Source organism: Nothobranchius furzeri, chromosome 14 (assembly GCF_043380555.1).
Source record: "Nothobranchius furzeri strain GRZ-AD chromosome 14, NfurGRZ-RIMD1, whole genome shotgun sequence".
NCBI classification, from domain to species: Eukaryota; Metazoa; Chordata; class Actinopteri; order Cyprinodontiformes; family Nothobranchiidae; genus Nothobranchius; species Nothobranchius furzeri.
The window spans coordinates 37,706,732-37,725,590 of NC_091754.1; the positions used below are offsets into that span (position 1 = coordinate 37,706,732).

Consider the following 18,859-nt stretch of genomic DNA (forward strand, 5'->3'; position numbering starts at 1 on the left):
CTGATTAATAGTCCCTTCCTCAAGCCTCCTTCAGTTTCACATAATTGCCAGCCTTTCAAGCATGCATCTATAATTTCATACACTTTATCTCTCACCTATTAACTGCAGCGCAGCGGGCCAGCCGCAACATGGATAGGGTTGCAACAATCGCTTTAATTACCATCAAGCTATTTTCTGTTGTTATGTCCGCGGCTGCCCTTACAGGATGTGAAATTACAGTAGGCGGCACACTTAAGTGCACAGTAGCCGTAAACGGAGGTGTAATTAGACTCAGACAAAAGGAGATTAGCTCTGATAAAAGTTAATTTTCTCATGCACTCTGGGGCCATTAAGTAGGCCGCGAAGAGAAATGACAGCTAATATCAGGGCTGTAATCTGTCTGGTGTCACGTCCTCCCCGTGAAGCAGGCATCCGAAGCTCTGCAGAAGTTCCAGCGCCACCCCGCCACACCGTTCCCATGAAAACTTCCCTGCATTTGTAGGATCATTTGTTTGAAATACCATTAACATTTTTCCAGATTAATCTCCCTCCAGCCTGGAGGTCTCTGTGCCGAGACCACCAGGCTGCATCCGTTATTAAAATGCAACTCGCTGGCTGCCATTTGCAGAAGGTTGCTGAGCATCGCACATTCACTAAAGAGCCTCCTGGTGCTGCTGAGATTAAAGCGGCTGCAACATTTCTGTTTCAGCACATCTGCTGGAGGTTTACTAACATTGATTTTGGCTGATTTATTTAATGTCTTTCAAGCTCTTTTTGCACATGAGATACTCAACACATTTCAGCATCAATCTGTCCAAGGGCTGCATTCAGGTCAGAGCTACAGCCACGCTGAGATGTGTGAGCTTGGTGTTTGTTAGACTGGAGAGCTGATGGAGTCAGGTGGGTCTTCTTCTGGGCTATTTTCAGGATTCACTGAAGTGAAGGGTAGATGTTGTCTCCCTGTTCACCTTGAGAAAAAGTTAAATGAATGAGAGGCAACGAATCTAACGCCCACTTCCACGTGTTGATGGGACTGCAGCGGTCCAGATTCTGAGCAGCCACCACCAGCAGACTCGCGGATCAGGGTCCGTTCAACTCGCTCCTCTAAGGTCTCCGCTGTAAACACACACCTGTATGGTCCAGACCCCAGATCCTAAACCTCCTGCTCCCACAGAGGTGGTCACACTTCTTGATCATCAGTTAAGCAGCATGTTGTTGCCTCATGATGAGAAGGTTGCAGGTTCAAATCCAGGATATTGCCTGTCTTCATTGAGGTAGCATGTCTCTGTCTGTCTAAACTGTCTCTGGGGGTGACTGATGCTTGTCCCTGTGATGGACTGGACACCTGTCCAGGGTGTTCCCTGTCTCTCGCCTGGAGTCAGACACCCGTGACCCTAACCCCGGTTTCACACGTTATGCATCAGCGGAACGGAACAGCAGCAGAGCGGCTCACTCGTGAACTTCAAAGCGGTCCTTTTCAGTCTTGGACGCAGCACGGCTTCCTCGCTGCGCCTCGCTATACTCGCGAGATTCTAAAATCCCTCGAGACTTCCGACACCTTCCTCATCGAGAGATCACAACCCCCGCGAGGAATCACACCGTTGCGCTTCTCGAAAGAAACTAGTGGTACACAAAACTGCGGTCACACGTGCTGACATAAGTTATATATAACATCGCAACGTTGCATTTTATTTTGAAAATAACCAGGGATTTTACACTGAAACTGTGTGGTTTTCTGTCTCGCACTATGTGAACCGCGGAATTTGACGTGTCACAGAAGCGGCTCGCAGAAAAAATAGAACTCAATCCTATCTTTAGCGGCGCGGTGCGACGCTTCTGGGACGCACCTGGAAATTGCCGCGCCGCAGCTGGTTTGAAACACTCCATAGACTATAACTGGATTCTATTTGAAGCGGTGCCGCTTCGCCGCCGTTCCGTTCCGCTGATGCTTGCATTGTGAAACCGGGGTAAGGGATTAAGGGTTAGTGTGAGCAATCAGCAGCATCTGGGATCTGCTCTACGGATCAACGTTCGTGGTTTATTCTGGGGCTTTCAGATCCAGGTCAGCATCATGAGCATCACCAGTGTATCTAATGTTGTGGTTGTCAGTCCAGGCACACAAAGCACCAGCAAATATGACCAATAACCTTACTGGGCTCATTGTGGGAGAACTCAGAGCCAAGATCTCTCACAGGTGACTAGGAGGAACCTGCTCGACTGCGTGGCACGTCTGAAATCAATCCTCCTGTGAATAAAAAGAGCGTTGCAACAACTTTTGTTTTTGTTTCTTAAACAAAGCTCTTAAATGATGCTTTAAATGTCATAAACATCAAGTTTTCTTTACAGACATTAGAACAGCAGCTGTCTTCAGGCCACAACAAGTTACCTCTCACCAGCTGAGCACAATCCTGCAGACAACTACAGCAGGTGAAGAGAGTCCAGCACATAATGACTCTGGTGAAGAGCTAAAAGCATAAAGCGATTTCACTCCTCAGATGAACACAAGCACAGCTCTAGCTGAATTCTAATGCTAGGTTGTGTCTGCTCAACGTGCATGTAGTAAACAGCTTCTTCACATGCTGCACATGAATACTTTATGAGGCAATTATACACAAAACTTCCAGCTCCAAAAGCGTTCAGCCTGGTGCATTTAGTTTTTGGGTGATCAGGAGGAGTTCAGAGAGGAGATGGGATGTTTTTGCACACGTGAGCTGGAGATTTAGGACTTTTCTTACCTCCATGATCTGCTGCCTTCATGCAGCTTTGTTTGGGTGCAGCAGTGCAAAGCTTCTGATGCAAAAAACAATCAGTAATGTGTTCTGAGAGTGGAGTCTAAATGGGACGATTCTGAGTGATTACTCAAAGAAAATCCAAGCATCCAAGCATGCACATTCTGCACTCCTGATAGTGTCAGAGCCCACACAGGCAGACACTCACTGGCTGTGGGTGCAGCAGCAGCAGCTCTGTGAGCTCTATAAAAGCTACACCTTCTGTGTGTTTTGTAGGCATGACTGACTGCTGACCATCTGAACCACCAAAGGTCTTTTCATCACATTACCTGTTCTCAACACAGATTTTTAGATTGTTGGGCGATTTACTTAACATGACGGACCACACATGTGGTGATGAAAAAAATAAAATGTATATACCAGATGTGGTCCTACAGGGCAAAACTGCACACTAGACACACCCGTTTTACACATTATTCCTGGTCATAAAGGAACTCTTGCAAGATCAAATGTGACATTGCAGCAAACAAACATGGTGGAGGAGTGAGCTGTGTGCTTCCATCACCTCACTTTCTGATTGGCTACATGTCGCATTCAACAAGCAGCACGCTTGTTTGTCCAAGACAACCCAACACTTTTGACATCCTCGCTTTGTGATCCGAGCAGTCCTTCTGAGCAGACTACACCACACATGGCAAGATTATCTGATCAAACTGTTTTTAGAGTTGTTACAGTAATCGAGCGTGTCCTTTAGATGGGAAGGGGGAAACAAGTCCAAAATCTACATAGCTACACTGCTGTATGAACCAGAAGTGTGTAAATCAGTGGTTCTCAATCCTGGTCCTGGAGGACCAGTTTCCAGCACATTTTAATGGTTTCTCTTCCCCAACACACTAGCTTCAGTGGATGAATCACCTGTGCAGCCGCTCGTCAGAAGGCTGCTAATCACCTGCTGACTGAAACCAGGTGTGTTGAAGCAGGGTTGAAACTAAAACATGTTGGATAGCGGCCGTCCAGGTGTACATTACATACTCACTCATCAGAGACATCACTTTCAACATTCACTTCCACAATACTCAGAAGGGGTAGGCTGTAGCAAGTCAGATGTCTACCCGGATCGATGTTTTATCAGGTCATAAGTCGTTTACAGAGGACATCAACACACACGTGTCCTGAGGAAAAACAACGTGTGTGTCCAATGCAGGCCTGAACCTCCTTAACCAGATCATCACAAAGTTTGATTCAGGTTGCAGCCTGAAGCAGTCATCAGCCACCACACCAGACAGGAGCCAAGTTACAGACAGTCCTGCCCAAACAGTAAAGGGCCTCCAATGCTGTAGCACCTTTCAGAGTGGGGCTCTTACTCCTGCGCCACTGTTGCCCCATAGAAGCAGGTTGTGCTACACGTGCTGGCAGGGTGTAGATGGAACGCCATAACCAAGAGGCTGGGATGTTGTCCAGGGATGTGTGTACAGAATGGACTGGAGGGTCCACTAAGACAAGACTCAGATCCTGCTGACAAACAGGTTATATTCTACATAGCAGTAACTCAGGAGGTAGAGCGGGTCGTCCAGCAGTCGGAGCGCTGCAGGTTCGATCCCGGCTCCTGAATGCTGCTGTTGTGTCCTTGGGCAAGACACTTAACCCACCTTGCCTGCTGGTGGTGGTCCAGGGGACCCCTGTCAGTGCGCCCCAGGGCAGCTGTGGCTACATCATAGCTCATCCTCACCAGCGTGTGAATGACTGATTGTGTTGTGAAGCGCCTTGGGGGTTGTAGAACCCTGACAAGGTGCCATACAAATACATGCCATTTGTGTGTGTGTGTGTGTGTGTACTTGTCTTTATAAGTTGAAGTGGAGACATTTCCACGTTGTGGGGTCATTTTGGGGGTGACCCAAACTTGCCAAATGACAACATGAAATTCCAATGCAACAAAATGAAGTACAGAAATAAGTGAAACTGTTTATCCTGCCTTTCAACATCACTGTTACATACATAAATGGCCTGTATATATGTGATTATTGTTATTACATTTTATATTTCATGTCTATTTGAATTAACCCTCTCGGGCTCAAAATAAGTTCTGATAAAAGGACGAACAACTAAGTCCTTTAGGGGAACTTCTGAGTTAAAACATGCTCATGAAACACGTATGTGGAGTAACCAGGTAGGCAGGTTTTAACGTCGCTAATCTGCAACGCTGGCCTCCAGAGGGTTAAACTTAAACAGCAAAAGCTTTCATATAACTCACAGTTCCAAGTTAACTCAGACTCTTCTACAGTGGCTCTGAGTAACTTTAGCTGGAATCATTTAAAAAATATAAATCAAATTCAGATTTAACCAGTTTGTCAGAGTTTTCATTTAAAATTTCGACAGAATTTCCACAACAGAATGATAATAAAGTACCAGTAATTGTTTTAGATCCATTTATGTTCATTATTTTTATTAATTTTCCACTAACATCAACATCCAATTGAAAAAAAAGTACCATACTCTTGCAATTTTTCTTCTGACTTTAGAAATAAAATGGTGTTTATTCTAAAATGAAAAGAAATCTCTAAACATCACCGACTTAAATCTGTGAATAAAGTCAGATCTAATCTTAGAATTCTGAGACCAAGTCGAGACTTTAATTCAGTCCTCTCAGCATCTCTGTAATGTGCTTTAACAGGGTTTAGCTTACCCAACACAACCCAGCACCTCATCTGTGTTCCAACCTTTGGGTTTTAGCATGAGCCTGTCTAATTACTGGAAACCTGCTTTTCACCAACGTGTTTTAAGACTCAGGTTTTCGGCACCGTTTCACATCAGACTCCTCAGCGTGACACAGAGAAATGACACAGCAATGAAAATGACAGATTCTATTCAACAATGCAGGGCTGCCAACTCTCACACACTGAGCTTGAGAAACTCACATTTGACCCTCTTCACATGATCTCATGCCACACCTCCAATATCTCAGGCTGAAGAATCAATCCCCCCATCCCCCGCTGTCACGCAGCGAATGTTTCAAAGGTTGGCAGTCCTGCAATGAGAACGAAGCGGGGGTCTCCAGCTTATCCGGATGGACCGCACCTGGTGGGGTATATTTTGGATTTCTTGGAAGAAGTAGAATATTATATGCCTTTCCCAGCTGTTCCTGAAGGACATCAAAGACACACAGATTCTTGGCCTCATAATTACTGGATTTCTTCTAACTGAAGTGAGAGGATTTCTGGTATTTTGGAAAATTGGGAAATTGGGGTCGATTGGAGTGCCACCTACACCCACAGAAAGTCTCATCTGAGTGGAGACTGCTCAGACTGGGACACTGCCTGAGGTGACTCACAAGCTAGAGGTCGTAGCTGCGATCCCGCTGTTAGCGTGTACAATGGATGTGATCTTGGAGAAAGTCACTGCACGATGTGGGCAAAATTAATACCCAATAATTGGATTTACTGGAAGACTGAAGACAACTTATGAACTGAAAGGCAGAGAGGAAATGATCTCTGCCTGCCCCAAAACAGTTCTTCTTATCTGAATCTGGCGCCATGGTAGCCTTGAGCTGCGAGAAGAAAAACCCTCCACGAAGGAATGGAGACAGATGCTGTGAAACCGGCTAACCTTTGTCGAGGGTAGCTTGGAACCAATCCCCCCCTCCCCCCATCCTCATGTACCACGACTCACTAGGGATCGAGAAGACAGAGTGGACACACACACGCACACACACACACACGCACACACGCACACACACACACACACACACACACACACACACACACACACACACGCGCGCGCGCACACACACACACACACACACACACACACACACACACACACACACACAACATAAATCCCAAGTAGTGTTTCTATGGTTACATTGTGATTTCTTAGTAAATATTCTATTTGGTGAGAGATAAACTTTATTGTATTTATCCTAGTGAATCTATAATTAAACGGGTAAACTAGTAGTAGCACATTCAATGTCAAAGAAAGCAAAAAGTTATTATCAGGAGAGGGAGTATGTTTAAGCGGTTAGCAGCAGTGTGCTAGCTGAGGGCCCCCTCCCTGAGGCCACCACAGCTCAGCAGAACATCATTGTAGCTTCTTCTGGGGAGTAAAACACTTAGAGGAAAAATAAAGTAAACAGCTGAAATAGCAGGAAATAATACAGTTAAAGAGCAGATTGTAGAAGAAAGTAGTAGAGTGTGGAACGTGGTCAGTGTATCCTCCAGGATTCTAAGCCTATAGCAGCATAGCTAGAGAGATAACTCTGGATAACCTAGCCTTTTAGATGGAGACGTGTTGGAGGCAGGGCAAGGGAGAGCCGTCTTTACCGACTGTACACTCCACCTCCCTCTACTCCCCCACTTGTCCAGATTTAGGCTAACATCAGATTTTAATCATAGACCCTATCAAATAAAAATGTTTTAAGCCTAGTCTTAAGTAGACAAGGTGTCTGCCTCACGGACTAAAGCTGGGAGCTGGTTCCACAGGAGAGGAGCCTGATAACTAAAAGATCTGCCTCCCATCCTAATTTTAGATATTCTGGGAACCACCAGTAAACCTGCAGTCTGAGAGCGAAGTGCTTGGTTAGGAACGTATGGAACAATCAGATCACTGATGATGGAGCTTGATTATTAAGAGCTTTATATGTGAGACGGGGGATCTTAAAATCGATTCTGAATTTAACAGGTAGCCAATGTAGGGAAGCTAAGACAGGAGAGATATGATCTCTCTTTTTAATTCTCATCAGAACTCTAGCTGCAGCATTTTGGACAAGCTGAAGACTTTTAACTATATTCTGTGGACTTCCTGAGATTAATGAATTACAGTAATCCAGTCTTGATGTAATAAATGCATGAACTAGTTTTTCAGCATCACTCCTGGAGAAGATTGCTTCTAATCTTAGCAATATTCCGAAGGTGGAAAAAGAAAATCCTACAAACCTGTTCAACGTGGGATTTGAATGACATGTCCTGGTCAAAGATAACACCAAGGTTCCTTACTTTGTTCTTGGAGATTAATTTAATGCCATTCAGGTCAGGTGACTGACTAAGCAATTTCCTTTTCTGAATATCGGGTCCAAAGATGAGAACTTAAGTCTTGTCTTGATTTAAAAGCAGAAAATTTAGAGTCATCCAATTATGTATGTCTTCAGACAAGCCTGTAATCTAACTAACCAATTAGGTCCATCAGAGTTAATGGATACATATAATTATATCATCCTGCTACAAGCTCTTACATTGTTAGTGTTGTCTGTATTGTTGATGTTGTTGTTGTTGGTGGTTTTGGTGTTACTGCCCTTGGTGATGTTGTTGGTGGTGTCTCTTGCAGCTTCTATTAGCTCCAGAAAAAACCTATAAGATAAGTTTTTAGGAATGTAAATAAAAAGCCCCTCTTCCTGAGTCATTTAAACATTTTAGGAACTTTTAATATCCCTAACTTATTTTTTTCTAGACCAATGAACCTAACTGGCCCCATTATTGATCAAATCCATTTTTACTTGTTATTTTTCTGATACAATCAGTCACTCTGAGTTTAACATGACAAAGTAAATAACAGAAAATCGATAATAGTATGTGGTGATTTCAATATAGACCTGTTAAATCCAAACGAACACAACAAACCGCCGATTTTATAAACTCAATGTACGCCACCAACTTATTTCCTTTGATCACAAAACCTTCCAGAATAACGGTAAATACAGCAACACTAATAGACAATATATTCATAAATAAAAGAGAAAATAAAATAACTAGCGGGTTACTCGTCAACAATATTAGTGACCATCTTCCAGTATTTGCCATCATACAAAACTTGAAAAATACGGGAAATAACACTAAAATAGAAGAGCCCAACTGACCCGGTGCAGAACAGCGGAACATATTGCAGCATTTAAAACAGACTTAAAGAACAAATCCTGGGAAGGACTATACAAACAGCATGATCCACGTAAAGCATTTGAAACCTTTTTAAGAAAAATACTTGAATTATACAATAAAAACTGTCCAATTAGAAAACAAAAACAACAACAAAATAATAAGCCATGGATGACAAAGATGCTACAAAATGCCTGCAAAAATAAGAATACAATATATAAACTGTTCATAAAAACAAGAACAAAAGAGGCAGAAAACAGATACAAATCACATAAAAACAAACTAACAACTATAATTAGAACCAATAAAAAGGAATACTACGACAAATTACTATAACTGAAAAAAAAAATACACAAGGAGCATGGAAAATATAAAAAAATATTATTAATAATAACAATAGCAAAAAAGCCCAACTGAGGCTCTGACCAGTGAAAGTGGAATTCCTATAAATGAACATGGAGAAATTGCTAATTCAATTCAATTCAATTCAAAAATACTTTATTAATCCCAGAGGGAAATTGATTATGCACTAAATGATTATTTTGTAAATATCGGGACCAATCTAGCTAATAAGATAGGAAAACCAAAAGGTGAAATGGATGTTACTGAACACATAACTGCTAATATAGATATCATGTTTATTAAAGACACTGATGAAAAAGAAATAATTTCCACTGTAAAAAAGTGTAAAGACAGTAGATCCAAAGACTCTGAGGGTTTTCACATGTCATTGATACAAAGTATACTAGAATGTATTGCAAACCTGTTTGCATACATTTGTAATCAGTCATTTAAAACAGGTATTTCCCCAGTAAAATGAAAACTGCAAAAGTTATACAAATATTTAAATAAGGTGATAAAAACAGTCATCCAACTACAAGCCAATCTCTCTATTGTCTCTGTTCTCCAAAAAATATTTGCAAGCAGATTTGATGATTTCATTGAAAAAAATAATCTACTAAGTGAGCATCAGTATGGATTCAGAACAAGAAGATCAACGGCAATGGCAACAATTAGCATGGTAGAGGAAATAGCTAAAGCAATTGATAATAAAAATTATACAATAGGAATTTATTTAGATCTTAAGAAAGCCTTTGATAGAATAGATTGCAATATCCTCCTAACCAAATTATATAAATATGGCATAAGAGGAATAGCATATAACTGGTTAAAAAGCTACTTAACAGGAAGACAACAATTCACAGAAATCCAAAATGTAAAATCACCTACAAAACTGTGGGGTACCTCAAGGTTCAGTGTTAGGACCCAAGTTATTCACATTTTACATAAATGGCATCAATAAAGTAACCAATCAATTGAACTACATTCTCTTTGCAGATGATACCAGTATGTATATCACAGGGAAAGATATAGAACAACTATTGAGCATGGTTGGAAGTGAACTAAATATACTAAAGACCTGGTTTGACAGTAACAAATTATCATTAAATCTAAGTAAAACTAAATACATTATATTTGGAAAACAAAAACAAAACACTCTTCCTAAATTTATGATAAATGGGGTAGAAATAGAAAGAGTAAATAAAATTAAATTCTTGGGTGTCACATTACAGCAAAGGCTGAGCTGGAAGCCGCACATAGAAAATGTTAAAACTAAGATGTCTAAAATTATTGCAGTGTTAAATAAATCTAAACATATTCTAAATGGAAAATCATTATTACTCTGATACCAATCATTAGTACTTCCTCATATGATGTACTGTCTGGAGGTCTGGGGAAATCCTTACAAATCTCACATAAAACCCATAGTTTTACTTCAGAAAAGAGCAATACGAGTAACTACCAACTCTGATTACCATGTACCAACGCACCCCCTGTTTATAAAACTAAAAATACTTACATTTACAGACCTGGTCAAACTACAAACAGCACAAGTACTCTATAAAGTATAAAATAAAATATTTCTGGATTGTATTCAGAAGCTATTCCAAGTCAAAGAAACTCAGTATGAACTAAGGGGAGAAGGACAATTTGTGAGAGAGAAAGTAAGAACAAATGTTAGAAGTCAGAGTTGCACAACAGTAGTAGTCAAATTATGGGATAACTTGGACACTGGAATCAGGGTATGTAAAACTGTTAAATCATTTTAAAAAATGCACGTCAAGAAGATGATGCCATACTACCATAATGACCGTATGTGAGCTAGAGTATCTGATAGATGTGAATGAAAATGTAATGTTCTTGCACAAGTTATAGCATTTTAATCACTGTTTTGATCATTGTCATACATTGACTTATTAAGATTACTGGTAGTTTGTATAGTTCTGTCTTTAGTTCTGGGTATTTTTCCTCTTGCTGAATTATGGTTGTTGTTGCTCAATATATTTCAATTATTATTATCATAATTATTATTTTTATTTCGCTCTCATTTTTATTATTACATTACTTTTATCTTATTATTGTCATTTCTGTTTTTTGAGAAGTGATGTGATGGAGTAAATAGGGTAGGCATAAAAAGCTAGACTTCAGCCTTTTGGTTACTATAATTGAGATTCTGTATTACTGTGTTCTTTCTTTTCCTTTTAAATGGCCAAAATGAATAAATAAACATGAGGCTGAATCTGATAGTCTTCCACCCCTATTTTCTGCATTAGTGCACACACACACACACACACACACACACACACACACACACACACACACACACACACACACACACACACACACACTAGTCCAAATTCAGAGGGACACAATAGTAACCATATTATATTGTTATATGGTCCATAAAAGTGTCAAACGTTCCCACAACCCAGTGTTCTCCATGAATTCAGTTTCATCAGTAGCCATGGCAACGTTGTGGAGCCAAACAGTCACCATGTTATCAGCTACCTGTCAGGTACTTTATAAAGTCTTTACTTTGATGTTCTAGAATCTCTTTTTCTGGACTAAAGCCTTCTCTTTCTGTGAGAAACCAGTGAAGGGTCATGATTAAATGAGCTTTTGTTAATGATAAATGATAAATGATAAATGACCCGCACTTGTATAGCGCCTCTCAGAGTAAGGACTCCAAAGTGCTTTACACTACAGTGTATCATTCATCCATTCACACACACATTCACACCCTGATGGTGATGAGCTACAATGTAGCCACAGCTGCCCTGGGGCGCACTGACAGAGGCGAGGCTGCTGAGCACAGGCGCCACCGGTCCCTCTGACCACCACCAGCAGGCAAGGTGGGTTAAGTGTCTTGCCCAGGGACACAACAGCAGAATTCTCTGTCTGGAGCCAGGATTGAACCTGCAACCTTCCGATTACTGGACAACCCGCTCAACCTGTTGAGCTGCTGCTGCCTAAAATCCTGCTGTTAATCCCTCTAACAGCAGTACCTACACAAATGTATGAAAAGTTTAAACTGTTATTTAGCACAATTCCATAAAACATGTAATTTTTTTACAACCAGTTGTTTTATTTGGTGTTTTAATTTGAACCGAATGCTGCTAAGCCCGCTTTACTGTCTGTGTCAGCGCTCAGCCGCTGACAGACGTTCAAGGTTTGTGACGAGAATGGACACAATTTCAGAACATTTGGGATCAAGGCCATAAAAGAACCATAAAGGGCCTGGAATGAGTTGAAGGATGTTTAATCATACTTCAGGGTATTGAGGAGGAAGCTCAGCAGTGGGAACAAAGAAGAAAAACATGAATATTTGGATGTGAGTTTTTCCTTTAGTGACAGTAATCAGTTCTGTTCTGTAGCTGAGACTTCACACATCTGCTCAGGGCTATGTGACAGCCATCGGAATATTTTAATCTTGGAAACGTCAGAAAACGCTCCACAGACTTCCACGCCACTGTGCGTTTCTGATGATAAACAGAGGCTTTACAGGTCAGGAGTTTTTAAACAATAAAGATAGATGAACATCAGCACCCCCACACAGGTACTATCAGTAAAATCCTCCTCACTAGGGTCCCAGACAGCTGGTGTCTGTCCACAGCAGAGACAGGTCTCATCCACACCTGGGGACAGTCCCACGTTAAACATGAATGTGTTTGGTCTGTGGGAGGAACCCAGTGAAAACACACGCATGCAGAGGGAAATCAAAAAGGCGGCAGCTGGGACTTGAACCTGCAACCTTCTGCGAGGCAACAAAAAATGCTTTTACAGGATTCAACATAAATGTAAACGTGCGGTGTGTTCTAACCTCTTTAATAGATTCAGATTATTTTTTAAACAAAGGAAAATAAATTGCAGCTTTTGATAAACAGAGTTTTCTTGTTTATTTATGACAGAAGGGACAATAAGGACGTATTCTGGTCATGTGAAGGTTTTATTCCACTCTGACTTTTGGAAAGATCTGGTGTCTTCTGCATCAAGCAGCTTTTTCTGGTCTACTGATGGTGTGCAGCTGTCCTGCTGGAGACATTTTGTGTCTCAGGACATCATCAGTGCTTCACCAGACTGGGGAAATGGTCATACTACATTTGTTTGCAGCCCCAAACAATCATTGAGTAAATGGTTTCCTTTGCAGTGTTTTTTATTCTCCAGGGATGCAGGCACAGTTAGTGTGAGGGAGCAGTCCTTCAGAGTGATGCTGTGCAGATACTCCAGAGGAGTAACCCCATCACAGTCCTGCTCATGTTTCCAGCTAGCAGAAGCCAGGCTTGACTCTGTTTTTCAGCCGGCAGCTCCCTCATCACATCAGGTGTGATGTGCAACAACAAAAACAGAATACCCCCCCCCCCCCCATGTCATTCTGTCTCCTCCTACAGCGCATCTCTTTACCTGCTGATGCTCCAGACTGGCAGAGCTGTTGTGTGTTTGCGTATCCTCCAACTGAGAACAATCTGGGCTAAAAAGCAGCTAGTCTGAAATCTGACAAAGGCCTGATTGTCCCCGGGGCAAACATGAAGAAAAGTGGCAGTTTGCATGTTTGCCTCATTCCTATAAATGTTCCCCTCTGCATGCGGACGCTCGTAGGTCTGCCAGGGCCCGCAGCCGTGCAGCCTAATGAGGGGAGCACACCACACAGGACAGTAAGGAGCAGCTTGTTAGCATAGTCCTCTGCCAAAGAAGGTGCTGCTGAGCTCCTGCTGCACTTTAATTGGAGGATCCAGTCAGCTTGTTTGTCTTGACAGGACCGAATGTCAGTGACTTTCAGGCAGCGCTGCAGACAACACACCGCCATCCATAAATGAACCGTGAGGGCATGAATGGTTCTGTTCTGCCAGCTTACATAAAGTTTGACATTCAGCCATCAGCAGCGCTGACGTTCCTGACAGCTCTCACAGGGAACCGTCCTGATAATTAATTAAAATGTAGAAAAGAAATTCAAACTACTTTACCTGTCTTTCATGTTGCATGTCTCAAACTGAAGCTCGTTATAACTTCCCAGAAAGCCTTGCTGCACATGAGTGAGATTCAGCAGCTGGTTGTTGATGGAGATGAGCTGCATGCAGCCCTGGAAGGCAGGAGTGTGGACATGACAGTCCATGGGAGGACAGCCTAGACAGAAGTGACACCTTTAGATTTACCCTTCTTTGTTCACTCTAAACAGATGCTGACAATGTGGGAGTTGAGGAAAAGCTGTGAGAACCTGCTAACCTCCGAAGTAGAAGCTGCCTTTTGATTCGACTTGTTCCCAAAGGTCTACGTTGGAGGACGGCTCGCCGTCCACCGTCAGGCTGATCCGGAGATTCCTGCAGGTGAGGCTCACAGCGTGCCACAGTCCGTCGTTCACCCTGCGACCTGAACAACATCAAACATCAGCCTAAAGTCTGGGAGGGGAACTTTCTCATCAAAACATTTCTGCTTCAGAAGGTCATGATAAATACACACTAAGGAGCCATCCAGCATAATTAAACATCTGTTCAGATTATCTTGACATAAAGAAAACTAACAACCTGGTTCTTCCGGCATTAGACACATACACTGGAATCTCAGGATTTCACTCTGGTTCTGATGTCCCCAGAGGCTCCCGCACCAGGAGCAGCCCAGCTGCCCCAGGCCATGTCACTACCTCTGCTGTGGTTCACTGTAAGGTTTGATTCAACTGTTGTATACCTGTTCATGTGCATGACAGCCTGTGGGACGGGACTCGTGCTTTAACACAACACAAAATCGTTTATAATGCTTTCAGCTAGATAGATAGATAGATAGATAGATAGATAGATAGATAGATAGATAGATAGATAGATAGATAGATAGATAGATAGATAGATAGATAGATAGATAGATAGATAGATAGATAGATAGACAGATAGATAGATAGATAGATGATAGATAGATAGATGATAGATAGATAGATGATAGATAGATAGATAGATAGATAGATGGATGGATAGATAGACTTATTTTGTGCCCGCTCCAACGACGTTCGCCCGCTTTCCACCTGCCCCCCCCTTTCCACACACACACCCACAGCCTAGATCCCTGCACGGGCCTAAAATCTGAGCCCGTGTCCGGCCCGGCCCGAGGGGGTGGAGCCCCAGCCCGACCCAGTCCGAAAAGGTTTTCAGGATTCTCTGGCCCGAGCCGAGCCCGACTTTTTTTAACCAACTAAATGAAAAACAAAGTGCGTCAATCCTGACCAATGTGTTAAAAGACGTGCAGGATCCGATCAATTTGTTTTTCCCTCATTTACCGTCACGGAGATAACGGCGCACTGGCTCTGGTGTTAATCAAGTTAAATTTTATCTCTTTGCAACAATTTTCACAAGAAAACAGAACAGTTAAAAGCAGGGCTTGTGTTGACCGGATAGTTCCCGTATTTGACCGTTTATTTTGACGGAGAAAGAATAGAAAGAATTACCCCGACGCATGCAGACGAACTGACATTTTATTCTACGCACATCGCAGATGTAGCTAAATCACTCAAGAAAAGATTTCCTTCTGAACATCTGAGCTGGATACTGCTCAGTGCAGCTCGCTGTCAGCGCATATGTGCACAGCGAGCTGAAGTTGTGGAGAGGGGCTTGGAGCGCGTCGCAGAACCAGAGCGCATGCGGGAAGATTCCTCCCACTGAAGCGAGTGTTTTCCAAACCCTGTCTCTCAGAGAGACTTGTCATTTATAAAATGTTCCCTGATTATGAAACTTTGGCTGAATAGTGCTTGTTCCTGTCTCCAATGTGGCGACACATCCAGGAGCCTGTCTGAGGAGAATCCCAGAATCTCACTTCCTCTTCAGCTCAGAAAGCGCCTATGATTACGCACAAGCGTGACCCGTCAACCCGGTCTCACAGTAAGACCGGGTTGGGCCTGTTCAGGTTTACGCAGACAATCTTTACATTTAGAATTGACTTACAGATATACAATTAATTCAGTAAAATATAAAGCATTTTATTTAAATATACATTAATTATTTTACAAGCACAGAGAGCCGCATCAGATGGATGGAAGAGCCACGGGTTGCCGACCCCTGGTATAGCCTATAAAATGACGTTTTTTCCAGGACCAGAGAGGACGCAAACTCAATACATCTCTTTTATTGTGAGGTAATAATTTCTCAGAGTTTTGCGGTTGCGGGCGGGAGTAGACATGCACACTGCGGGTGCGGGCGGGAGTGTAACACACACGTTGCGGTTGCAGGCGGTAATGAAATTCAGCGGGAGCGGGCAGGAGCGGGATGAAGAAAACAGTCCCGCGCGCCCTGCATAAGTATGCAGACGACATGGCACTGGTGGCATCAGTGAAGACATCAGACATTAGTTGACTTTTCATGCTTCCTTTAACAGACTAATATGTTCATCTGAACTCCACTTAGAGCAGAGACACATTTTCAGATCCTACATCAAAGGCTCATTTCAGAAAGATGAGTGTGAATGATCTCAGCCTTGCTGTGTAAGTCTGACAAACAACGATCTGTCCGCTAAACATTCTCACTGGACTGCTGAGGCTCATCCGTCACAATCCTGCCATTCACGGTGTTGTCCGTGAAAGAGATGGTTCGGATGTTTAATAGGAGCCATTTATTTTGTGGAGTTGCTCTGGTTTGGATAGGAGCCTGTCTGCTGCTGGGAGGCTTTCAGCTTCTCGACAAGCCAACAGCAAACAGGAGGAGCGGAGTCCAGCAGAAAGAGTCGGAGTTCATGACGCAGTCTGAAAATGAAGCCGCTGCTTTCATGATGGCTGCAGGTTTACAGGTTTGGTGTTGTGATTGTGTAAAATAAGACGTGCTGCTTTAGGTCCACCTGTTCTTCCTCAGCACAAACAACATTTAGGGAGTTCTTCAGCTTCTCTGAGCATCTGAGTCAGTTCAAAGTTCTCATTTAGACCTAGATACTAGATTTAACCAAGTTTACACAAACATGTCAAAAAATGCACAGAAACAGAAATATTGCATTTGTAAACACCCAATTATACAGTTTTCAAGCAAAAAAAATGTTATTTTTGGTTTAGATGCTCTTAAAATAACCAAAACTACAGAACAGGAGAGTTTTATTGTAGACTTCTTATTGTTGGTGTGCTAAGACCCAGATAGCTGGACATTCCTTACATAACTGGCCTGATGTGAACGCCAGCCCTGATCCAGACCTTATCATGATTATTTACTGCTGACGGTTTGCTTCAGTGATGTAAACAAAACAGAAAATCCTGTCATCTGCTGTCTGTGTGTCACAGATGCACATCATCTGTCTAAAAGCTGCTGGTTCACACCTACAGGTCAGTGGAAAGGTGTGCGCTGTCTCACTAGATGTTAATAAAGAGCTGCATGTGCTCCATCTCTCGAAACATTTCAGTTCTGCTTCCAACGGCGAGAAGAGCATCTCCACATAATCACTTCAGAAGACTGAGGCTCATTTTCAAAGTGTTACAGCCTTGAAGAGATTCAGCCACGCCTCCCGTCTAATCAAATCAGCACCCAGATGTGTTTGCATCGTGCCTCTGGAGCTCACAGGGACACGCTGTTGAGCCTAATGCACCCTGGGAGTTGTTTCGGTTCGTCAGAGATATCATCGTCCAGCCTCTTGAGAATTTCTAGTGATGCCTGTCGCTATCGGCACAGCCTTTTATTGTGAAAGGCTGAGTGCCACAGGCGTTTTCTCCTCTCTCCATGGAGTAAGTCAGGCAGCCATCAGCAACTGCTGCTGAGCATTAATCCAAGCAGCCTGTCACACTTTCATGTCAGATACATCTAATCTGCTGCTGACCAGCCCTGTTGGGTCAATCCAAGTCTCAGATCTAATCCCACTGTTACTCAGCCACTCAGCAATGGAATATTTTCATTTTATGTCCTAAAAATCGTTTTTCAGTCCAAAAATGGCGTCTTTGGAGTCACGTTGAAGTCATTAAATCTGCAGCGTTACCGAAGCAGCAGCAGCAGCAGCAGAGAGCGGTGAAGAAGGCAGCACCTCATTCTGCATGCTGTTACGCTCCGAACCCTCCTGAACGATGTCTGCTGTCTGGTCTGGTCTGTGAGCGCCGCCACACATGCTGCTCCGCGCAAACGCAGCCTGTGAGTGTGTCCGAGTTCAGGAAAAGAAAGGGTTTGTTCAAAGAGAAAACCGTTCAAATTTCGAGGAAAAAACATTCCTGAAATACCAGAATCCTGGTGAGCCCCGAGGCTCAGTTTGATGATCTCGGCTGATGCTGTTTGTGGCGCGGCTGAAACCCCACAGGAAAGGCGGCGAGACAAGGGAGAATTACATTTTTCACATCTCTCCCGTTTTCTGAGTGCTACAACATGGGAGAGGAAGGTTTCTCCATCCTGGATGTCACACTTGAATAGATCCGTTCTGGAAAACGTTGGTTTCTATTGAAAAGGTTGATGTGGTGTTACAGAGGCTGCAGTAACGGGTATGCATGTGAACTTGCAATGACCCCGAGTCGTACTCACCGGGCCAGCCGACGTTTATGCACCCATTTCACTTCAGCAGCTGTAAGCCCAGTTTCCTCTGATTGCATCTCACAGTGAGGTTTTGTTTCAGGACATCCACCACATAGCTGAACTGACTCTCCTCACGGCAGCAGAACGTCGGTATCCCACTGTAATTAAGGAATTTACCCCCCATGTCTGTGCAGTGCGTTCACACAGGATCAGGCAGATTCCCAGACCAGATTCCGGGGCTTCCTTATATGATAATGCTCTTTGTAGCTGCCCCGATGCTTTAGCTCAATAATAATATCAGCTGTGACCTCCAAACTTCAACCTGACAAATCCTCAGAAAAAGCATTGTCAAAAGATTTTCCTTATTGAACTGATTCCTTTGGGGCAGACGTGTCCCACAGCAGCTTCAGGTACATGCCCAGCACCTGCCGAAGATCTGACCCCCCCAAACAATAACACTTATCTTCCTTATCTGCTCTGAGAAATCCCATAAAGGGAATTGGAA

At 43.0% G+C, this 18,859-nt stretch overlaps 1 protein-coding gene across 1 annotated transcript in view; it reads right to left on the bottom strand.

Moving 5' to 3' along the window:
- Positions 1-18,859, bottom strand: part of cntnap5a (contactin associated protein family member 5a) — a 165,578-nt gene that overhangs the window by 74,528 nt on the left and 72,191 nt on the right. Inside the window, exons 9-10 of the mRNA XM_015965714.3 lie at positions 14,132-14,275; positions 13,873-14,032 (exon numbers count right to left, since the gene is read on the bottom strand). Of these exons, the coding sequence (XP_015821200.1) occupies positions 13,873-14,032; positions 14,132-14,275 (304 nt within the window). The remainder of the gene's footprint in view (positions 1-13,872; positions 14,033-14,131; positions 14,276-18,859) is intronic.